Genomic DNA, 24,852 nt, shown 5'->3' with positions numbered 1-24,852 from the left:
AGTGCCCTCCTTTATAAATAATAATAAAATGATATATAGATAGATTTATATATATTTATTTTTTTTCCATATAATATCAATCTGCAATACCCTGACAGTGAGGGTTTAAACAGTCAAAGCAGCTATTTTAAATGACAAAATGAAGGTAAAAGAGCAATTTATAAACAATTTTATAGACTCCTGTGTGTGAAACAGATAATTGGTAACTTGTACAATGTCCCTTTAAAGTGCCATAAAACAGGTTGAGATCTGTGCATATCCTAAAAGGGCTAATACATTTATAATAGTTTGTATAAAATTTTTTTCAAAAATTGCTTGCAAATATTTTAAAATTTTCAAAAATAAGCTAAATGAATTACACAGCTAAGCTGCCTGGAGCAGCTAACTCCACCCTCTTATCAGTATTTAAACTCAGGCATTTTATTTCAACAGAGTTTACAGCTTCTAGGCATGCCCAGCAGATAATCCCTATTCACTTTTGCATTTTACCAAAAGAACAATAAAAAAGTACAGCCATAAAAGGAATTGTGTGGGGGGAGTTAGTTTTACAATTCAGAAACTAAAAAGAAAGGGTTAATGGCGAGGCACTGCAGTTTAAATTTGTAGGTAAAGTAATTAAAGTACATATTATATTTTGTCTCTATCCCAGCTTATTTTATGTCCCTTTAAAGTCCAGTGTTCAAGTAAAAACGTGTAGACGTATAGTAATTAGTGATTATAAAAGCAAAATGTTCACAGAATAAAATAGACAGCCAAACAAATGTAACTTGAAAAATGTTTTTTCTAATTTGTGTAAATAGTTTATACATATTCTGTATATTGTTTGTATCTATTTGAAAATTGCTGATTGGGTTCTCTTCTGATCACAGCTGATTATCCCTCCCAACATTCTTGTGTATTTTGCAGTAATTGTAAACTGCTGCATCACTTAATAAATGCGCCTGGAACATTGTCTAAACGGGTTTAATGCACTGTGTTTTTAGTTTAAAAAAACCCCCCAAAAACCTATTGATGTAACACTTGAGTGAAGGTCATTTAGACGTACATTTAAACTCTGTTGATAGTCTGTTTTTACTCTTACATTATATTGAAACTATCGGCATATTGAAAAATAATGTAAGAACGGCCCCTGTTTGAAGTGATTAAAGTACAGATTATCATCAAATTACATATCGGCTCACTTATTAAAATGCAAGACAATGAAATGAATGTGGTTTTGTGCTGGTAAGACAGATACCAAGTCACTGCTTGTGCTGCATAGTAAGAGCTATTGATCTATATATCCTATTTACGTGATGTGTTTGTAGGAGAGCAATGAGCCTACTTCTAATGTCCTCTTTCCATTCTTGATTATTGGTGAGGGTTATATGTACCGGCCCGTTTAAAGTGAGGAATGTTCTGGTATTTCATTAGATTCTCTGCTGTTACGTTGGTAAATATTTAGCTAGTATTTTATTTGGTTTTTATCACCCCAGGTTACATTTAGTTTTAGCCTGGCTGATAACCAAACTAAATTAGTTTTGTGAAGTTAAAGGGACATTAAACACACATTTTATGTACCTTCATATCTGAGAAGAATTTTGCAATGAATAATGCAGCTTTTTGTCAAATTGGCATGTTTTTGTTTTTACCGATTTCCCTGTCCCCCACAACAAAAGAACCCTTTTTGTTGTGGGGGACAGGGAAATCGGTAAAAACAAAAACATGCCAATTTGACAAAAAGCTGCATTATTCATTGCAAAATTCTAACCAATGAAAAACTTTTAGGCCGATTTTTATAGCATGAACTGATTGAATTATAGGAACATAACTCCCCACCACCCAAAAAAAATAATAAAAAAATAAAAAATCTTTCAGAATTCACAAAGAACAGCATACAATGTTAAACAACTTTCCAATTTACTTTTTCTTATGACATTTTTCTTTTTCTTTTCTTATGCTTTTATGGCAGCAGTTTTGCAACTGTTGTACATTAGTAAGAGCACTAGGTGGCTTGATATCTCCAACAAAGAATAACATGAGTGACACACATTTAATAGAAGTAGATTGGAAACTTTTTTTTTTAAATTGTATTCTCTATCTGAATCACAAGAAAATTAAAAATGGAATTCTTGTCCCTTTTAAACCTCTGCATAAAAGGGACTAGAAAGTCCAAATGAAACTTGCAGTGATTCAGCACATGTTATATTTTAAGACTTTTTATATTCACTTCTATTTTCAAATGTTTTTTGTTCTCTTGGTATCAGTTGTTTAAAAAAAGAATATGTACATACATATCCTATACTAGTGGGAGTTTATTGATTAGTGCCTGCATACATATCCTATACTAGTGGGAGTTTATTGGTGATTAGTGCCTGCATACATATCCTATACTAGTGGGAGTTTATTAGGGATTAGTGCCTGCATACATATCCTATACTAGTGGGAGTTTATTGGTGATTAGTGCCTGCATACATATCCTATACTAGTGGGAGTTTATTAGGGATTAGTGCCTGCATACATATCCTATACTAGTGGGAGTTTATTGGGGATTAGTGCCTGCATACATATCCTATACTAGTGGGAGTTTATTGGGGATTAGTGCCTGCATACATATCCTATACTAGTGGGAGTTTATTGGGGATTAGTGCCTGCATACATATCCTATACTAGTGGGAGTTTATTGGGGATTAGTGCCTGCATACATATCCTATACTAGTGGGAGTTTATTGGGGATTAGTGCCTGCATACATATCCTATACTAGTGGGAGTTTATTGGGGATTAGTGCCTGCATACATATCCTATACTAGTGGGAGTTTATTGGGGGATTAGTGCCTGCATACATATCCTATACTAGTGGGAGTTTATTGGGGGATTAGTGCCTGCATACATATCCTATACTAGTGGGAGTTTATTGGGGGATTAGTGCCTGCATACATATCCTATACTAGTGGGAGTTTATGGGGGATTAGTGCCTGCATACATATCCTATACTAGTGGGAGTTTATGGGGGATTAGTGCCTGCATACATATCCTATACTAGTGGGAGTTTATTGGGGGATTAGTGCCTGCATACATATCCTATACTAGTGGGAGTTTATTGGGGATTAGTGCCTGCATACATATCCTATACTAGTGGGAGTTTATTGGGGATTAGTGCCTGCATACATATCCTATACTAGTGGGAGTTTATTGGGGGATTAGTGCCTGCATACATATCCTATACTAGTGGGAGTTTATTGGGGATTAGTGCCTGCATACATATCCTATACTAGTGGGAGTTTATTGGGGATTAGTGCCTGCATACATATCCTATACTAGTGGGAGTTTATTAGGGATTAGTGCCTGCATACATATCCTATACTAGTGGGAGTTTATTGGGGATTAGTGCCTGCATACATATCCTATACTAGTGGGAGTTTATTGGGGGATTAGTGCCTGCATACATATCCTATACTAGTGGGAGTTTATTGGGGATTAGTGCCTGCATACATTTTGGCTCTGCTCCTTTAACAAAGGATATCAAGAGAATGAAGCAAATTTGATAATAGAATGCTCTATCTGAATAATGAAATAAGTAGTTTGTCCCTTTTTTAAATGCATGATAATCCTTAAAATTATATTACAATGTTATGCATAGTAAAACAATTTGCTAATCATGAAAACGGGGAGCACAGCACATGCTTCTCAAGCGCCTCTCCTTACGTTGCACTTTAGATTTCTTCTGAAGCCAAACAGTAATGCTTTTGTTAATGCAATGGCAGCGTTAAATCCTGTCATCTGCAAACTCAAGTCCAGATTGGCTCCTCTAAATAGTAAGTGGTGGGTGCAGTTGGTCAGTTAAAAAATGATTGCAGCAAACAAGAGTTTATGTATTATGTAGATACTAATATAGATGTTTGCAGAACAATGTAACTAAAGGGGTTTACTTTGGCAGTAGAATATAGCTGTTATCTTTTACATGCTGTTGGTGAGTGCTCAGTTATCTACCCATTATTTCAGGGAAAAAATAAAAAATGAAATATCTGTATTCAATAAGGCACTCTCTGGAAGTTGTGTGATTGGATTTTGGGAGTCCTGGTCTGTAGTGTGTGTATAGGAAGCAGAGCCCATGACTTGCAAGCTAAGCTACTTTGTTTATGGTCTTTAGTCTTATTAATCTCATAGTACAACAATAATAATCTAAACACTGCTGTGGTGAGACCTCTGGCGTTGCACCACTTCTGGCTGGGGCGTCACCTCTGGTGTTAGCTAAAAGTGACAGGATTTTTTTTCTCTTGCCATGTTATTGAAAACCCTGGAAATCCATTCCATAGATCATCCCTTTATCTGCTGCCATCTGGTGCTTGCTGGACACACTGTTCCAGACCTACTGTTTTTTTGCCATTAATCTCTACTAATTTGTGTACTTGTAGCCAAGTCAGAACATCTTTAGAGGGCCAGTAAACCTAGCAAATAATTGTATATAATTCTGCACATAGTGCAGAATTATATAACATTAGCTTAGCTCCAGATTTCTAAACTGAAGGGTTAAATTGAAATCACGCAAAGAAAACAGAATGCTGCTCCTGGCTCTACTGAGAGAGTCTGTTTTCTTCTCCAAAGCGCATCGCAGGCACACTGTCTACTCACAGCGCGCCTGGTAGCGGGAGCGAAGAAAGTGTCCACGGCTCTCCAATGCTTAAAAGGTATCTTTATTAGGACAAATATAGCAACGTTTCAAGGCTAATACCTCTTAGCGGGAGCAAGCTACATTGAGTTTAATAGCGCGATCGGGCTGGCTGTGATTAGACAGCGTGCCCAGATGCGCTTTGGAGAAGAAAACAGACCTGCTCAGTAGAGCCAAGAGCGGCGTTCTGTTTTCTTTGCGTGATATCTATTTAACCCTTCACTTTAGAAATCTGGAGCTAAGCTAATGTTATATAATTCTGCACTATGTGCAGAATTATATACAATTATTTGCTAGGTTTACTGGCCCTTTTAAGCAAATAAATATGATTTTTAAAGCTATCATAGGTTTTGGTTTGGTAGAGAAAATCTGAAGTGCAGTAAAACCTCAAATGTTACCGCTATCAGGAAACTGGGGGGACAAGGCTGATTGTCTACTCACAGTGCTGTTTACTTGAATTAGACATACTGCAGTTTCATTTAAAGGGATATGAAACCCTAATTAATTATTTTATGATTCAGAGCAGGCAATTTTTAAGAAACCGAGGAAAAATTGATAATAGGAGTAAATAGGAAGTTGCTTAAAATTGCATGCTGTATCTGAATCCTGAAATAGCAAATTTTGTGTCATATCCCTTTTAAGGAATTTATAAGGAACAAGCCATACCATTATTGCCAGTAAGGTTTAGATTGTATGGGTCTGTTTTGGAATGTGCGTAATTGCACCATGTTGCTATGCAGATTCTCCTTTGCATGACAATAATGGCCGATAACTAAATTATTGCACATTAGAAGGGCAGTGCACATTTTATTTCAATTGATGGTTTAAAAAGTTTGCTAAAAGCTGTAGACCTCAATAGTCTGAATCATACAGTAATATTAAGCTAAAAAATAATCATGATTTCAGCACTGGCGCATAATTTTAAGGGACATAAGTGAAAATTAAACTTTCATGATTCAGATAGAGCAGCAATTTTAAACATCTTTCCAATTTACTTCCATTAACAAAATGTGCACAGTCTGTTTATATTTACTCTTTTGGAGTCACCATCTCCTACTGAGCATGTGCAAGAACTCACAATATATACGTATATACATTTGTGATTGGCTGATGGCTGTCACATGAACATGATAAAGGTAGAGTGGAAATAGTCTGAAGTAGAATTTTTTTTTTTCTGACAAATGTATGTCTAAGTGCTATTGCATTGTCTTTTTATCATGTGTTTATTATGCAAATCTTACTGATCATCACTACTTATATGTACTTATTTTAATTTTATCACTTTGAAATATTTGGTGCTAGATTTTAAAGATATGAAGTACACATCAGAGCATTCCAAATACAATGGCAAATATCTTGGTCAAATTGTGTTTATAGGTGGTTTCTATTACTAGATTGATACCTGCAAGTTGACCACGGCTGATATTGCTTTATGCTTTTTTACATTTGCTGCCTAATGAAATAAGCCTTAAAAAATATTGCAAACCTGTTTCTAATTGTATTTGAAGTCTGGTATGTTGCTGTAAAAGAATACACAAATTTTGCCACTAACACTCTTGCATGATGGGTAGGTTTCACAGTGTGACTAAGTGTTTGATTTGGAATAATAGTCCCAGGTATGTAATGCAAAAGCCTGGCAACAAGATAAACAAATATTTCTTCACGTGCTACTGTAATTAGATTGCTGTACCATTGTGGTTGTGCAATAAATAAATTAAAATAAAGTGTGTGTGTGTATGTGTGTGTGTGTGTGTATGTATGTATGTATGTATGTGTGTGTGTGTGTGTGTGTGTGTATGTGTATATATATGTGTATGTGTATATATATGTGTATGTGTATATATATGTGTATGTGTATATATATGTGTATGTATATATATATGTGTATGTATATATATATGTGTATGTATATATATATGTGTATGTGTATATATATGTGTATGTGTATGTATATATATATGTGTATGTATATATATATGTGTATGTATATATATATGTGTATGTATATATATATGTGTATGTATATATATATGTGTATGTATATATATATGTGTATGTATATATATATGTGTATGTATATATATATGTGTATGTATATATATATGTGTATGTATATATATATGTGTATGTATATATATGTGTATGTATATATATGTGTGTGTATATATATGTGTGTGTATATATATGTGTGTATATATATATATGTGTGTGTATATATATATGTGTGTGTGTATATATATGTGTGTATGTATATATATATGTGTGTATGTATATATATATGTGTGTATGTATATATATATGTGTGTATGTATATATATATGTGTGTATGTATATATATATGTGTGTATGTATATATATATGTGTGTATGTATATATATATGTGTGTATGTATATATATATGTGTGTATGTATATATATATGTGTGTATGTATATATATATGTGTGTATGTATATATATATGTGTGTATGTATATATATATGTGTGTATGTATATATATATGTGTGTATGTATATATATATATGTGTATGTATATAAACCTGTATGTATATATATATAAACCTGTATGTATATATATATAAACCTGTATGTATATATATATATATAATTTTTTTTTTTTTTTTTTTAAATATGGTGTAGTATAGGGATGTCCAAATTTTTGGGTCCAGTATGTCAACTTTTTGGCAATTTTTTTTTTTTTTTTTGCAGCTTGGCATTGCCTTTTGATATCTGAGGTTTCAGCCTATTTCTGGCTTTGTTTATATATGTAGATTTAAGGCTAGCAAATCTATGAATCTCTAATTAGATGTTCCTGGGGTGGTAGCTTGATTAACCCAGAAAACACTTCACAGTGGTCCACAAATCTGTGTAAAATTTAGGAGCCAGACATGCATTTAGAAACCAGAAAGTGGTATTTTTTTATAGATATATGGAGAATAACCCCAAAATGTTAGGAGCCAGTGGCTCCCTGGGTTTGTCGAGCCCTGCCTGTTCACAATGCCACTAAAACACTTTCCCTCGCATTAGGGTGTTATGATGGCTTTCGGCTGCATGTCTCTTTTGCACAAATTTTTTTTTGTCACTAAAGTGGCATTCTTATTCTCATCTCACCCAATAAAAAAAAAATGCCACTTTGATTTGAAGTAACAATTTTATTAGATGCATTTAAATCCACATCGGCACACTTATACCTATTAATGCATGAGATTGTATATTTTGAATGCACAAATATATAGATTTAATTTCCACACACATGCCTATTTTATTTAGAGTTTGCAGACAGATTGAGACCAGATTTTCTTCCCGAGAAGTAGGCAACTACTGGCAATCCCTACACAGCACTGTGACTACCTCTTTATTCCATCTTCCACTGCCTGCATCATGCTGGGACATGTAGTTCCCAGATGCTTTCTACATCACAGCCTGATAAATCAAGGTTACAGGTGTCGGGCAATATCTAGGTACTTTCAGGGTACACAGCCATGCACCAGACCCAGTTTGTAAGATGACAGCAGCACCCTGGTTTAAGGGTTTCTCAAGCTCTGTTTTATTCTCCTCCCGGTCTCTTCATGAACATGACAAATTAGTTAATTTTTGACATAGCAATATGTACCATCCTAACATTTATTTTTCGTAAATTGAAAAATGTCTCTATTGTAAGTCTGCAAAAGCTGTTGTAATTTCACATATATCTTTCAAATACTTTTTAATACTCCATAGCAAAATGCTTTGTAAACCTCAAACTTATTTCTAAACTTGAATTTTTGTCACTTCACTTTTTTTTTTTGTTAATTTGTTTTTTAATATTCTTGCAGGCACTTGCAGCTAATGCTGGCACAGGCTTTGCTGTGGCTGAGCCACAAGTGGCCATGTTTTGTGGCAAGCTCAACATGCACGTGAATATTCAGACTGGCAAATGGGAGCCTGATCCATCTGGAAGCAAGAGCTGTTTAGGGAACAAAGAAGAAATCCTTCAGTACTGCCGAGAGGTGAGTTAGCATATCTTTAAAGTAATATTGATCACAATCCGTTAATAAAAGCTTCTCAAGTAATTTATCCTCAAAAATATCAACTTTATTCAATTTTGAAGTAAAATCATTAGCTAAACTAATCTTAAAGAGACAGTCTTCTATTCAAAATTAAACTGATTCAGGTAGGGTATGTATTTTTTTTTTTTAAATTTCTTTTTTTATTCAATATCCAACATAACATAAGACATTATTTCATTTACATTGTCTCATTATACTTTACGGGTAATTTAACGAGAAGAAAGAAACAAAAAAAGAAAAAAACAGAAAAACAAAAACATATTTCAGAAAATTACATTACATCTTCAACCCATCTTTCATAATACACATTCAATTCTATTTTATTGGATTTTCCTTAACCTTCTTAAGTAATCAGGATGGCTTGTTTAGAGTTATTTGGTCAAAAAAAAAAAAAAAAAAAAAAAAAAATGAATAAATTTTCCCATCTCTCCCCCTCTTCCCCCCTCCTTTATTGTTCAATTTTTACCATGTTCCTAAAATAACTAATTCTGAGGATCTAATTGGGTAAATTAAATAATCAATTTCTTTTTTAGGGAAAGTTTTTATAAAGGAGGACCATTTCTCCAACATAGGTGTGTCCGGTCCACGGCGTCATCCTTACTTGTGGGATATTCTCTTCCCCAACAGGAAATGGCAAAGAGCCCAGCAAAGCTGGTCACATGATCCCTCCTAGGCTCCGCCTACCCCAGTCATTCTCTTTGCCGTTGTACAGGCAACATCTCCACGGAGATGGCTTAGAGTTTTTTAGTGTTTAACTGTAGTTTTTATTATTCAATCAAGAGTTTGTTATTTTAAAATAGTGCTGGTATGTACTATTTACTCTGAAACAGAAAAGAGATGAAGATTTCTGTTTGTATGAGGAAAATGATTTTAGCAACCGTTACTAAAATCCATGGCTGTTCCACACAGGACTGTTGAGAGGAATTAACTTCAGTTGGGGGAACAGTGAGCAGTCTTTTGCTGCTTGAGGTATGACACATTCTAACAAGACGATGTAATGCTGGAAGCTGTCATTTTCCCTATGGGATCCGGTAAGCCATTTTTATTCAGACAGTAAATAAGGGCTTCACAAGGGATTATTAAGACTGTAGACATTTTCTGGGCTAAATCGATATTTACACATATTTAGCCTTGAGGAATCATTTAATCTGGGTATTTTTTGTAAAATAATATCGGCAGGCACTGTTTTTGACACCTTATTCTATAGGGGCTTTCCCTAATCTTAGTCAGAGCCTCATTTTCGCGCCGGTATGGCGCACTTGTTTTTGAGAAAAGCATGACATGCAGCTGCATGTGTGTGGAGCTCTGATACATAGAAAAGTCTTTCTGAAGGCATCATTTGGTATCGTATTCCCCTTTGGGCTTGGTTGGGTCTCAGCAAAGCAGATTCCAGGGACTGTAAAGGGGTTAAATATAAAAACGGCTCCGGTTCCGTTATTTTAAGGGTTAAAGCTTCCAAATTTGGTGTGCAATACTTTTAAGGCTTTAAGACACTGTGGTGAAATTTTGGTGAATTTTGAACAATTCCTTCATACTTTTTCGCAATTGCAGTAATAAAGTGTGTTCAGTTTAAAATTTAAAGTGACAGTAACGATTTTATTTTAAAATGTTTTTTGTGCTTTGTTATCAAGTTTATGCCTGTTTAACATGTCTGAACTACCAGATAGATTGTGTTCTGACTGTGGGGAAGCCAAGGTTCCTTCTCATTTAAAAAATCTAGTAAAAATGATGCCCAAGATGATTCCTCAAGTGAGGGGAGTAAGCATGGTACTGCATCATCCCCTCCTTCGTCTACACCAGTCTTGCCCATACAGGAGGCCCCTAGTACATCTAGCGCGCCAATACTCCTTACTATGCAACAATTAACGGCTGTAATGGATAATTCTATCAAAAACATTTTAGCCAATATGCCCACTTATCAGCGAAAGCGCGACTGCTCTGTTTTAGAAAATACTGAAGAGCATGAGGACGCTGATGATATTGTTTCTGAAGGGCCCCTACACCAGTCTGAGGGGGCCAGGGTGGTTTTGTCTGAGGGAGAAATTTCAGATTCAGGAAAAATTTCTCAACAAGCTGAACCTGATGTGATTACTTTTAAATTTAAGTTGGAACATCTCCGCGCTCTGCTTAAGGAGGTGTTATCCAATTTGGATGATTGTGATTATCTGGTCATTCCAGAAACACTATGTAAAATGGACAAGTTCCTAGAGGCCCCGGGGCCCCCCGAAGCTTTTCCTATACCCAAGCGGGTGGCGTACATTGTTAATAAAGAATGGGACAGGCCCGGTATACCTTTCGTACCTCCCCCCATATTTAAAAAATTGTTTCCTATAGTCGACCCCAGAAAGGACTTATGGCAGACAGTCCCCAAGGTCGAGGGGGCGGTTTCTACTCTAAACAAGCGCACCACTATACCCATAGAAGATAGTTGTGCTTTCCAAGATCCTATGGATAAAAAATTAGAAGGTTTGCTAAAAAAGATGTTTGTTCAGCAAGGTTACCTTCTACAACCAATTGCATGCATTGTCCCTGTCACTACAGCCGCGTGTTTCTGGTTCGATGAGCTAGAAAAGGCGATTATTAGTAATTCTTCTTCTTATGAGGAGATTATGGACAGAATTCGTGCTCTTAAATTGGCTAATTCTTTCACCCTAGACGCCACCTTGCAATTGGCTAGGTTAGCGGCGAAAAATTCTGGGTTTGCTATTGTGGCGCGCAGAGCGCTTTGGTTAAAATCTTGGTCAGCGGATGCGTCTTCCAAGAACAAATTGCTTGACATTCCTTTCAAGGGGAAAACACTGTTTGGCCCTGACTTGAAAGAGATTATCTCTGATATCACTGGGGGCAAGGGCCACGCCCTTCCTCAGGATAGGTCTTTCAAGGCCAAAAATAAACCTAATTTTCGTCCCTTTCGCAGAAACGGACCAGCCCCAAGTGCTACGTCCTCTAAGCAGGAGGGTAATACTTCTCAAGCCACTCCAGCCTGGAGACCAATGCAAGGCTGGAACAAAGGAAAGCAGGCCAAGAAACCTGCCACTGCTCCCAAGACAGCATGAGATGCGGGCCCCCGATCCGGGACCGGATTTGGTGGGGGGCAGACTCTCTCTCTTCACTCAGGCTTGGGCAAGAGATGTTCTGGATCCTTGGGCGCTAGAAATAGTCTCCCAAGGTTATCTTCTGGAAGTGATTCATCCTGTTCCATTAAAAGAACGAGGGATGGGGTTCTACTCCAATCTGTTCGTAGTTCCCAAAAAAAGAGGGAACGTTCAGACCAATCTTAGATCTCAAGATCCTAAACAAGTTTCTCAAGGTTCCATCGTCCAAAATGGAAACCATTCAAACAATCCTTCCATCCAGGAAGGTCAATTCTTGACCACGGTGGATTTAAAGGATGCGTATTTACATATTCCTGTCCACAAGGAACATCATCGGTTCCTAAGGTTCGCATTCCTGGACAAGCATTACCAGTTCATGGCGCTTCCTTTCGGATTAGCCACTGCTCCAAGGATTTTCACAAAAGTACTAGGGTCCCTTCTGGCGGTGCTAAGACCAAGGGGCATTGCTGTAGTACCTTACTTGGACGACATTCTGATTCAAGCGTCGTCCCTTCCTCAAGCAAAGGCTCACACGGACATAGTCCTGGCCTTTCTCAGATCTCACGGATGGAAAGTGAACGTGGAAAAGAGTTCTCTATCTCCGTCGACAAGAGTTCCCTTCTTGGGAACAATAATAGACTCCTTAGAAATGAGGATTTTTCTGACAGAGACCAGAAAAACAAAACTTCTAACTCTTGTCGGATACTTCATTCCGTTCCTCTTCCTTCCATAGCGCAGTGCATGGAAGTGATAGGTTTGATGGTAGCGGCAATGGACATAGTTCCTTTTGCGCGCATTCATCTAAGACCATTACAACTGTGTATGCTCAGTCAGTGGAATGGGGACTATACAGTCTTGTCTCTGAAGATACAAGTAAATCAGAGGACCAGAGACTCACTCCGTTGGTGGCTGTCCCTGGACAACCTGTCACAAGGGGTGACCTCCCGCAGACCAGAGTGGTCATTGTCACGACCGACGCCAGTCTAATGGGCTGGGGCGCGGTCTGGGGATCCCTGAAAGCTCAGGGTCTTTAATCTCGGGAAGAATCTCTTCTACCGATAAATATTCTGGAACTGAGAGCGATATTCAATGCTCTCAAGGCTTGGCCTCAGCTAGCGAGGGCCAAGTTCATACGGTTTCAATCAGACAACATGACGACTGTTGCGTACATCAACCATCAGGGGGGAACAAGGAGTTCCCTGGCGATGGAAGAAGTGACCGAAATCATTCTATGGGCGGAGACTCGCTCCTGCCACCTGTCTGCAATCCACATCCCAGGAGTGGAAAATTGGGAAGCGGATTTTCTGAGTCGTCAGACATTGCATCCGGGGGAGTGGGAACTCCATCCGGAACTCTTTGCCCAAATCACTCAACTGTGGGGCATTCCAGACATGGATCTGATGGCCTCTCGTCAGAACTTCAAGGTTCCTTGCTACGGGTCCAGATCCAGGGATCCCAAGGCGACTCTAGTAGATGCACTAGTAGCACCTTGGACCTTCAAACTAGCTTATGTATTCCCGCCGTTTCCTCTCATCCCCAGGCTGGTAGCCAGGATCAATCAGGAGAGGGCGTCGGTGATCTTGATAGCTCCTGCGTGGCCACGCAGGACTTGGTATGCGGATCTGGTGAATATGTCATCGGCTCCACCATGGAGGCTACCTTTGAGACGAGACCTTCTTGTTCAAGGTCCGTTCGAACATCCGAATCTGGTCCCACTCCAGCTGACTGCTTGGAGATTGAACGCTTGATCTTATCAAAGCGAGGGTTCTCAGATTCTGTTATTGATACTCTTGTTCAGGCCAGAAAGCCTGTAACTAGAAAAATTTACCACAAAATTTGGAAGACATATATCTGTTGGTGTGAATCTAAAGGATTCCCTTGGGACAAGGTTAAGATTCCTAAGATTCTATCCTTCCTTCGAGAAGGATTGGAAAAAGGATTATCTGCTAGTTCCTTGATGGGACAGATTTCTGCCTTGTCTGTGTTACTTCACAAAAAGCTGGCAGCTGTGCCAGATGTTTATGCCTTTGTTCAGGCTCTGGTTAGAATCAAGCCTGTTTACAAACCTTTGACTCCTCCTTGGAGTCTCAACTTAGTTCTTTCAGTTCTTCAGGGGGTTCCGTTTGAACCCTTACATTCCGTTGATATTAAGTTATTATCTTGGAAAGTTTTGTTTTTGGTTGCAATTTCTTCTGCTAGAAGAGTTTCAGAATTATCTGCTCTGCAGTGTTCTCCTCCTTATCTGGTGTTCCATGCAGATAAGGTGGTTTTACGTACCAAAAGTTGTTTCTAACAAAAACATTAACCAGGAGATAGTCGTGCCTTCTCTGTGTCCGAAACCAGTTTCGAAGAAGGAACGTTTGTTGCACAATTTGGATGTTCGCGCTCTAAAATTCTATTTAGATGTTACAAAGGATTTTAGACAAACATCTTCCTTGTTTGTTGTTTATTCTGGTAAAAGGAGAGGTCAAAAAGCAACTTCTACCTCTCTCTCCTTTTGGTTTAAAAGCATCATCAGATTGGCTTACGAGACTGCCGGACGGCAGCCTCCTGAAAGGATCACAGCTCCTTCCACTAGGGCTGTGGCTTCCACATGGGCCTTCAAGAACGAGGCTTCTGTTGATCAGATATGTAGGGCAGCGACTTGGTCTTCACTGCACACTTTTACCAAATTTTACAAGTTTGATACTTTTGCTTCTTCTGAGGCTATTTTTGGGAGAAAGGTTTTGCAAGCCGTGGTGCCTTCCATTTAGGTGACCTGATTTGCTCCCTCCCTTCATCCGTGTCCTAAAGCTTTGGTATTGGTTCCCACAAGTAAGGATGACGCCGTGGACCGGACACACCTATGTTGGAGAAAACAGAATTTATGTTTACCTGATAAATTACTTTCTCCAACGGTGTGTCCGGTCCACGGCCCGCCCTGGTTTTTTAATCAGGTCTGATAATTTATTTTCTTTAACTACAGTCACCACGGTATCATATGGTTTCTCCTATGCAAATATTCCTCCTTAACGTCGGTCGAATGACTGGGGTAGGCGGAGCCTAGGAGGGATCATGTGACCAGCTTTGCTGGGCTCTTTGCCATTTCCTGTTGGGGAAGAGAATATCCCACAAGTAAGGATGACGCCGTGGACCGGACACACCGTTGGAGAAAGTAATTTATCAGGTAAACATAAATTCTGTTTTTTGAAAAAAATTACATAAATCTCTTGTATCATAAAATTTTGTATTATATTCAAGGATACATTGTTTTTTTATGGAGTTTCTAATTTCCGAAAATGTAGGAGCTGATGTATCTTTCCATTTTTTGAAAATCATATATCTAGATGCTAGTATGGCAACATTGACAATTTTTTTCTGATCAGGTGGGATTCCTGGATCCAGTCTGAGTAATATTATATTTATGAATGAAAAATCCAGGTGGGAGACCCCCACCCTTTTACTTAACCAATATTCCATTTTTTTCCAAATTGCTTTTATTTTAGGACATTCCCACAACATATGCTTAAAATTAGCCGCTATTAATGAGCATTTTGGGCATTTATTAAATTGGGAATTCCCCCATCTATGACCCTTTTCCGGGGTGAAATATGTCATATGAAGAAGTTTTATATGTGATTCTTGCCATGTAGCAGAGAGAGTTGTTCGCCTGACTTCTAATATCGATGTTTGAATATTCCCTACTTCAACCTGTTCTGGTGCTAAATTAACTGCCCATTTTGATTGAATTCTTGTTATATTATTTAAACCTTTGTCTGAGTTCAGTATTTGATAGCAATATGTAATGGATAACCGTCCCTTTTTAGCCTGCATTAGCCAATTCTCCAGAGGCCCCAGTGACCAATTCCAGCCTGAATAATTTAATAATTTCCAAATATGTCTTGCTTGTAGGTAAACATAAAAATCCTTTTGGGAAAGATCAAACTCCGCTCTTAAATCAGCAAATGTTTTGTTATGCTTTCCTGCAATGTCTACTAAATGTATCACTTTATCCAAGCCCATCTCTTGCCATTTTTGTAATGGAGCTAAGTGTAGGCCTACTGCAAAGTGAGGATTCCCTTTTAAAGGTAAATATTTAGAATTTTTTTTATCAACTTTTAATAGGGTGCAGACCTTTGACCAGGCCTTGATTGGAGTATATATAGTTTTGGAGTTTTTTATTACCTTTGGTATATCTCTTAATTCATTGTGTATTAATGCTATTGGAAGATAGGGAAAGGTTATATTATTTTCTAGATCATTATCTGTTATATAATCTTTGGAACAGATCCAATCCACTACAATTCGGGCCAATCCTGCTAAATTATATAGACTAAGATCTGGCAGGGCACAGCCGCCAAATTTTTGAGGTAGGCTAAGTTTCTCTAATGCTATTCTAGGCTTTTTCCCTTGCCAAATAAACTTTCTAAGGGCCATATTTAGGATCTTAATATCTTTATCCTTCAGAAGAATTGGGACATTTTGAATAATATATAAAATTTTTGGCAGTAATATCATTTTATACAGAGCAATACGCCCTGACAGTGAAATGGGAAGATTTTGCCAGTTCTTCATTGTATATATCATAGTTTTTAAGATTGGGGGTATGTTAAGACTATACCATTTCTCTGGTGTGGAAGAGACTAAAATACCCAAGTATCTAAAAGCTTCTTCAACTATTTTAAAAGGTATATTTTCTTTTAGTTGGGAAGGTCGTTTTAACCATAGTAATTCAGTTTTAGATGTATTCATTTTGTAACCTGAGAACAAGGTAAATTGATTTATAATTGATAATAATTTGGGTAAATTTGTCTGAATCTCTCTCATATATAATAAGATATCGTCAGCATATAATGCTATCTTAAGTTCTCTATTTCTTATTTTTATCCCTTCACCATCTTGTCTAATCCTTATTGCAAGAGGTTCTATTGCGACATTAAAAAGCAGGGGTGAAAGAGGGCATCCCTGCCTTGTGCCCCTAGCTAAACATATATCTAATGACTGTCTAGTATTCACTATTATCTTTGTAGAGGCTTTATTGTAAAGATTTTCAATGAATTTAGAGAATTGGCCCTTAAAACCGAACTGAGCTAGCGTATGAAGATGATCATGATGGACCGAGTCAAATGCTTTCTCAGCATCGATTTTAAGGACTGCCTTATCACTTTTATCCTGTTTTCCTTCTTGTCCTCTATTCATCTCTGATTTGAAATAATCAATAGTGAGAAACAGCTCTCGAATCTTAGCTGAAGAATTTCTATTTATTAAAAATCCAGCTTGATCTTTGTGTATTATAGTTGGAAGGAGAGTTTGCATTCTTTGGGCAAGAATAGAGGTCATTAGTTTATAGTCCACATTTAACAAGGCTATTGGCCTATATGACTCTTTCTGGGTTAAATCTTTCTCAGGTTTTGGTATAAGCGTTGTATAAGAGGCTGCAAAACTAGAAGAGGGAGAGTTGCCCTCAATATACATATTAAATAACCTTGTCAAATGCGGAACTATCAATGGCTATAATATTTTGTAAAACTCACTAGGCAGGCCATCAGGGCCTGATGCTTTATTGGTAGACATATCTTTAATACTCTTTTTGACCTCTTCTTCAGTGATAGGGGGAGTTTATCATTTCATTTAATTCATCTGTTATTTTTGGAAAGGAAATCTTTTCCCAAAAATTTGCGCGCTGTTTCTTATCTGATGTCCTTTGAGAATAAAGGTCTTTATAGTAATTTGTCATTATTTTTAAAATCTCCTCTGGGTTTGTAATTAATTTATCCCCTTCCTTGACAGACTCAATTAAAGGAGTTCCTTTGTCTTGTTTAATTAAATTGACAAGTAACTTGCCTGCTTTGTTTCCATATTTAAATAGTTGTGCTTGTAATTTTAGTTCTCTTTGTGTAGTTTTGTGTAATAGAAAGGTGTCTCTTTCCTTTTTAGCTTGCGTATATCTATTCCATGATTCAGGGGTTTTATTCAGTATATAGGTGTTATAAGTATTTGATAATGTTCTTAAAACCTCTTCCTCTTTCTTTTATATTTTTTCGTTCTATTGATATTGTATGCTAAAATCTCTCCCCTCATAACTGCCTTTGCAGCCTCCCAAAAAGTGATTGGTCGGTTAGTGTAATCACTATTTAATTGGGCATATTCTTGAAATTTCAAGCTCAACATATTTTTAAATTCTGGATCTGCAGCCAAATACTGGGGAAAATGAAATCGTAAATTTTTATTCTTTGGATCCTGTGCAAGTATTTCAAAAGTTATTGGGGCATGATCCGAGACTGTAATAGGAAGAATGTTAGACTCTATATTTAAATTTAAGAATTTCTCATCTACCAAAAATAAGTCTATTCTTGAGAGCGTCTTATGAGCTTTAGAAAGACATGTATAACTTTTAGTATCTTGGTTATGTAGTCTCCAAATGTCCTTCACTTTTAAATTGGTATATATTTTAGAAAAAACTTTTGTTTCTAAGTTATCTTTCTTTGTTCTTAAAATTCGAGCGTCTTGTCTTAGTCTGTCTAGTGCATAGTGTGGGGACATGTTAAAATCTCCTCCAATTATTAATAAGCCCTCTTTTTTGGAATGTATTTTAGTTTGCAGGGTATCCCAGAGAACATAATCAATAGTATTTGGTGCATATATATTGCAGAGTGTATATATGTTTTTAGCAATCTTAATCTTCAATAGTAGGAATCTCCCACCTGGATCTATTTCTAAAACTGTAGATGCAGCCTTTATTTTTTTCCCAAGTAGAATTGCCACTCCCTCTTCTACCCAGAGCCGGAGCTGCAATAACCTCCTGTACCCATGATTTTTTGAGTTTAATTATTTCATCAATGTTCATATGTGTTTCCTGGAGGAGGGCAACATCTGTATTTATCTTTCTCAAATAGGATATGATTGTTTTTCTTTTGATAGGAGATGTTAACCCTCCTATATTCCAGGATACTATTTTACAAGTAATGTCTGTGTCCATTATTTAATACCAGAGGGAAGAAGGAGAGGGGGAAAAAAAAATAAAAAAAAAATATAAAGACCCTTGTCTCCAATTCCTCCCTAACCCCTTCAATTATGTATTCCTGGTTGTCCCATTTTATCCCCCCTATCGTGGTGTCCCGATCAACCCTTGCCGGGGCGTCAACCCTAGGTATGAACTGGCTAATTCTTAAAGAAAGGAAAGAAAAAAAATAAAAAAAAAAATTCCCATTAAGGTTAACATTAAGAATGATATATAATATCCTCGATTCAATGACTCTCTTTCTTCTCCCATCCCTTCTCTCGTTAAATTCATGACTATCAATTAGAGTAGTACCCATTTTGTTCTTGTGTCTCATTATCTTTATCTTCCTTTCTGTTTTAACAATTCTGCCTTCTGATCCTGTCATTACTCATTATTTGGGAGATATTGCCTGTGCTATAAACTTTTCAGCTTCTTTAGATGATTCAAAAACCTGAGTCCTATTTATTGTTATTTTTAATTTAGCTGGGTAAATTAATGTGGCCTGATAACCTTGACTTATCAGTCTAGTGCAGATTGGGGATAATTCTCTTCTCTTGGCTGATGTCTCAGCCGAGAAGTCCTGAAAAAGTAATATTTTAGAGTTTCCCAAAAAAATGGGTTGTTTTTTTCTGAAATATTGTAGTAATGTAATTTTATCTTGGTAATTCAATATTTTGGCAATAATTGGCCTTGGTCTGTCCTTCCCTTTTTCTATACTCCGCCACCCCAATCTGTGTATTCTTTCAATTATAATTCTTGGCTGTGTTTGTGGTATCTGTAATAGGTGTGGGATTGTTGTCGTGAGTAGCTTATTTAAATCCTCATATTGTTTCTCTTCCGGCACTCCTATTAACCTAATGTTGTTCCTTCTCGCCCGATTTTCGAGGTCTTCCAATTTCAATTCAGTTTTAATTAGCTTAGAATTTATATCAGCTAAAGTAGTGTTGTGATTTTGTATAGTGTCTTCTAAGTCAGATATTCTCTGCTCTGCTTCAGAGATCCTATTTGAAAATTGGCGTACCTCAGTAGTTATTGTATTTAGGTCTTGTTTAATTTCACTTCGCAGCTCTTCAAACTTAGGGAACAATGCTTCAGTTATTTTAGCAACTAAAGCCTGTATATCTAATGACTCATTTGCCTGAGATCCACTGTTGCTGGAATTAATCTCAGTTGATAATTCTTGTGCATTTTTATTTTTTTTGTCTCTTTGCCTCGCCGCCATGACCGAAGGAGGAATCTTAGTTTGTGGAGTGATGTATTTATCCATATATTCGTGAGTAACGTGCTATATATTGTGAGGTGAGTAGCGTGCAATAAATAGTATGGAGGGGGAGGGAAGAGGTTTAGGCCTCCCTAGGTGCCAAAAAAAAAAAAAAAAAAAAGAGGGGAGATGGTGAGTTAAAGGTGATACTAAAACGTGAGTGAGAATAACTAAACAATAAGTGGACAGTAAATAAGGAGTGAGTGAAAGTGCTAAAAAAAAGTAGTGGAGAAGAGCTCCACCTACTGTGTTAAATCTTCGGTCACAGGAGCTTGGCACAGTATTATTTCTTATGGATGAATTTGTTATATCCAAATTAATTTGTACTTTTCAAACAAATGCAGCCTGCGTGCTTGTTCTATACGTAGCGAGCTATAGTTAATTACTTAACAGACCATGGGTTCCTAATCTGCTATATTAAGGAGAGAAAAAAAAGAAAAAAAAAAAGAAAAAAAAGAACTTTCTACCCCTTAAAAGTTAATACTGGGAAAAAACAAAAATCTTCTGCAATATTCCTATTCACAATTAATCTACTTGTTAGTCAGTGTAGTTTACCCCACCTTTCTTATAGGAATGTATTTAGCCAATTAGTAATACTTTCTCCAAAGTTTTAAAATATACTCTAATCAGTTAAATTTTATGTTTGGTTTGCATTATCTATAGGGGCTTTCTAAGACAATTCCTCTTTCACTCTCAAAAATTGTTTAGATAAACATAGCAACATAATCACAATGCATTTGCAACAGTTTGTCTTAACTTTTCAAAAAAATAAAAAGCAATTCTTAGTCAGAATATTTAAATTAGGTCATTTCTATAGCAGAGGAAAGTATCTGAAACAATCTTTACCCTTCAAATGTCTGTTTTAATCAGTTTTCCTTTTAACTTAACTTTAGTATAGCATATCTATATTGACCCAGTAAACAATCAGATATTAGCATTAACTCAGGCTACAGACTTTGATAAAAAAACTCTGTTAAGCTAGTCTTGTAACAGCGTTATAAATGAGTTATCTATAAGACCTTTAAACTCTTTTTTTTTTTTCCTTTCCTCCTTCCCCTCCCTAAGAAAAAGAGATAATTAACATGACCCACTTAGTGTTTAGTAAATAGGCAGTTCTTGCAGTGCTTTTTAACAGCACTATTATATTACCGTCCACTTCCCTTTTAGATCCAGTACCTTAGGGAGAGTTCATCTCAAGATATAATCAAGCTTAATTAGGGGCCCAAATCTCCTCTATTATGTAAAAGAGTCACTTGAGGGCCTTCGACTCACAAAAGTACCTGTCTCCCTTCCTGAGGGCTCCAGAAACGGATCTCTCACTGCTACCAAGGGGTGATACCAAGCAAATCGATTCCTCTTCTCCCCCACGCAACATCGGTGGGGGGGAGAAACACTGGAAACAAGTCTCCTCTCTGGTCGATACCACGCCGAACACTCACAGCGTAGGAAGCACCTTCTAGCCGACCATCCGTGACGTCACCTTCTTTGCTGTCGGATCTGCCTCTCCCTGCGAGTGGGACCGCCCTGACTCCAGCTCCTCGCCTGTCCCTCCGCGGCAGACCGCCGGAACCTCCTTCGCACCCCAAGAGCGGCTCCAGCCAAAACACAGAACCCTTGCTTAGGTCAGCGGCACACAGGCGAGAATGTGACCGCTCTTGAGCACTTATTGTCTTATATTATAGAAATTGCCCGTTCTTTTTAGAGCTTGCAGCATTATTCACCTCCCCCTCACGCAGCACCGGTGGGAGGGGGGGTTTAGGAAAAAAAGAGCAGTGTTGATAGAATTTTGGGAGTTTTCTTTAAGTCAGGGCTTAGGTCTGTTTCCTCCAGGTGTCGGTTTATCTGTCCTGGGTATTCCTGTATTTTCTTAGTTATTAAGGAAAAGTTAAATTAGCATAGCCAGTCCATTCAGTTGCTAACCAGTGCGTTGGAAAGGCACTTGTTAGAGTGCTGGGAATAGGATAAGTTCTTTTTCTTTATCCCTCAGTAAAAGAGCCACCTAGGACAAAGGTTTTAAGCACGATATGCTCTGCCAACGGCTCTTGCAGGGAACCTGAGAACAGGTGTTTGCACGTCCTTACACCTGTGCTCCTCCCACCAGCTTCCTCTAGGGTATGTAATTTTAAACAACTTTCTAATTTACTTTTATCAAATTTTCTTTATTCCCTTGCCCTTGAAGGCTGCCTCTTAGTGCATTTTGACAGTTTTTCATAGCTAGACAGGGCTAGTTCATGTGTGCTGTATAGATAATGAGTTAGCACTGATTGGCTAAACTGCATGTCTGTCAAAAGAACTGAAATAAGGGGGCAGTCTGCAGTGTCTTAGATAAAAGGGTAATCACTAAGGTAAAACTTGTATTAATATAACTGTTGATTATGCAAAACTGGGGAATGGGTAATAAAGGGATTATCTTTTTAACAATAACAATTCTGAAGTAGATGGGCTCTTAAATCATTTAGGGGTCAATACCAAACCTTAAACATTCATTTGTATATCCAGCATAGCAGATTTTTTCTTTTACTAAGCTTTTATAACTGGGTTAATTTGGGTAGTCCAGACTTAAGAGACATAAATCAATCTGCTATATGCATAATATGTAGCAGCAATTAAAAACTGTATACAGGAATATTTGCAACAAAGATCTTTTTATAACCATTTAAAAACGGTCTGTTTGCAAAAACGTTATGATTTTTACCATCACTGTTGCACAAGGATATTTAGAATACAGATTTAAAAAACAGAAGGCCCATAGTTGCATTATGCACCCTCCTGATCAAACTAATCACTGAGCAGCATAATACTTTATAATGGTATAATTATATAAATTTAATATCTAATATTCTATCGCAGTCTGTCAGTTTTGGCAAGTGGTTTTACTGTTCCATTTTATATTGAAAAAAATTAGCAAAAGCACCTTTCTCTTATTCATGGTCTCATGCTTGTCTCAAATTCTGCTTTCCCTCCCTTTTTTTCCCTTTTTTTTTTCTTTTTTTTTCTGCGATCCTTTTCTGTTGCTTTAGAAAAGTGATCCCTATATTTAGTTTTTTTTCATGTAAATGGCAAGAGTCCATGAGCTTGTGACGTATGGGATATTTGTCACTAGCTCATGGACTCTTGCCATTATGAAAGAAATGAATTTATCAGGTAAGTTCTTACATAAATTGTTTTCTCTTGTAAGGTGTATCCAGTCCACGGATCATCCATTACTTGTGGGATATTCTCCTTCCCAACATGAAGTTGCAAGAGGATCACCCACAGCAGAGCTGCTATATAGCTCCTCCCCTAACTGCCATATCCAGTCATTCTCTTGCAACTCTCAACAAGCATGGAGGTAGTAAGAGGAAAGTGGTGAAATGTAGCTGTTATCTTGCTTCAATCAAAAGTTTGTTATTTTTAAATGGTACCGGAGTTATACTATTTTGTTCCAGGCAGAAAAATAGAAGAATCTGCCTGTGATTTCTATGATCTTAGCAGATTGTAACTAAGATCCATTGCTGTTCTCACACATGACTGAAGAGAGAGGTAACTTCAGCGGGGGAATGGCATGCAGGTTATCCTGCTATGAGGTGGAGATTTCTTCTAGAAGATGTGAATGCTAGAAAATGCTGCTGATAACAAAATTATGTAAGGTAAGCCTGAATACAGTGATTTAATAGCGACTGGTATCATGCTTACTTTCTGAGGCAATACTCTTTTATATTTACAATATAAAACGTTTGCTGGCATGTTTAAACGTTTTTATATATACTTTGGTGATAAAACTTTATTGGGGCCTAGTTTTCTCTTAAGTGTATTCAGTCCACGGATCATCCATTACTTATGGGATATATTCCCTTCCCAACAGGAAGTTGCAAGAGGATCACCCAAATCAGAGCTGCTATATAGCTCCTCCCCTCACATGTCATACCCAGTCATTCTCTTGCAACTCTCAACATAGTAGGAAGGTGTGAGAGGAGTGTGGAGTTTTTATACTTAAAGGGCCACTGTAAGTAAATATTTTCTATGCCTGTTACTAACTACCCCAAATACGCTTTTTATCAATAGCATTTCATTAACATATCTCTACCGTATATCAGAAATCTTGTCTGCAAATTTAATTGTTTTCCAAACCCACTCCGTGGGTATCCTTTGCTCTGTACCAATCCGTTTACAATACCTAGGTTTCAAAATGGCGCTTTAAACACAAAGTTATTGGTTTAAGTATTTTGAACATGCAGTGCTGAAAATAGTGGGCAGGATAACGTGACATCATCGGCGAATAAAAGATATAACTTTTAGAACGTTATGAAACTTCGTTTTGGAGAAAATATAGGTCAGTAGGTTTTAATTAATGTTTATTAACTTTAATATGTTAGTTGTTTAGCATAAAAATTATAACAGAAAGTAATCCTTTAATTATTTCTTCAATCAAAAGTTTGTTATTTTAAATGGCACCGGAGTGTGCTTTTTTTCTCTCAGGCAGTATTTAGAAGAAGAATCTGCCTTAGCAGAAGTAACTAAGATCCACTGGCTGTTCTTGCACATTCTGAGGAGTGGGGTAACTTCAGAAAGGGAATAGCATGCGGGGTCCCCTGCAGATGAGGTATGTGCAGTAAAATATTTTTCTAAGGAATGGAATTGACTAAAAATACTGCTGATACCGATGTAATGTAAGTACAGCCTTAAATGCAGTAGTAGCGACTGGTATCAGGCTGATGAAAGTATGTGCAGTAAGTAATTTTCTAAGGAATGGAATTTGACTAAGAAAATACTGTTAATACTGAAGTAATGTATGAGCCTTAACTGCAGTAGAAGCTACTGGTAGCAGGCTTATTGATA

General features: G+C 37.1%; 1 protein-coding gene across 1 annotated transcript in view; it reads left to right on the top strand.

The window, feature by feature from the left end:
• LOC128639018 (amyloid beta precursor like protein 2-like) overlaps positions 1-24,852 on the top strand; it is a 162,248-nt gene that overhangs the window by 125,476 nt on the left and 11,920 nt on the right. The window contains exon 2 of the mRNA XM_053691157.1: positions 8,463-8,636. Within this exon, the coding sequence (XP_053547132.1) occupies positions 8,463-8,636 (174 nt within the window). The remainder of the gene's footprint in view (positions 1-8,462; positions 8,637-24,852) is intronic.

Source organism: Bombina bombina, chromosome 8, assembly GCF_027579735.1.
Source record: "Bombina bombina isolate aBomBom1 chromosome 8, aBomBom1.pri, whole genome shotgun sequence".
Taxonomy (NCBI): Eukaryota; Metazoa; Chordata; class Amphibia; order Anura; family Bombinatoridae; genus Bombina; species Bombina bombina.
Note: the sequence above shows the minus strand (reverse complement) of the source record. Positions and strands in the feature narration are given on the sequence as shown.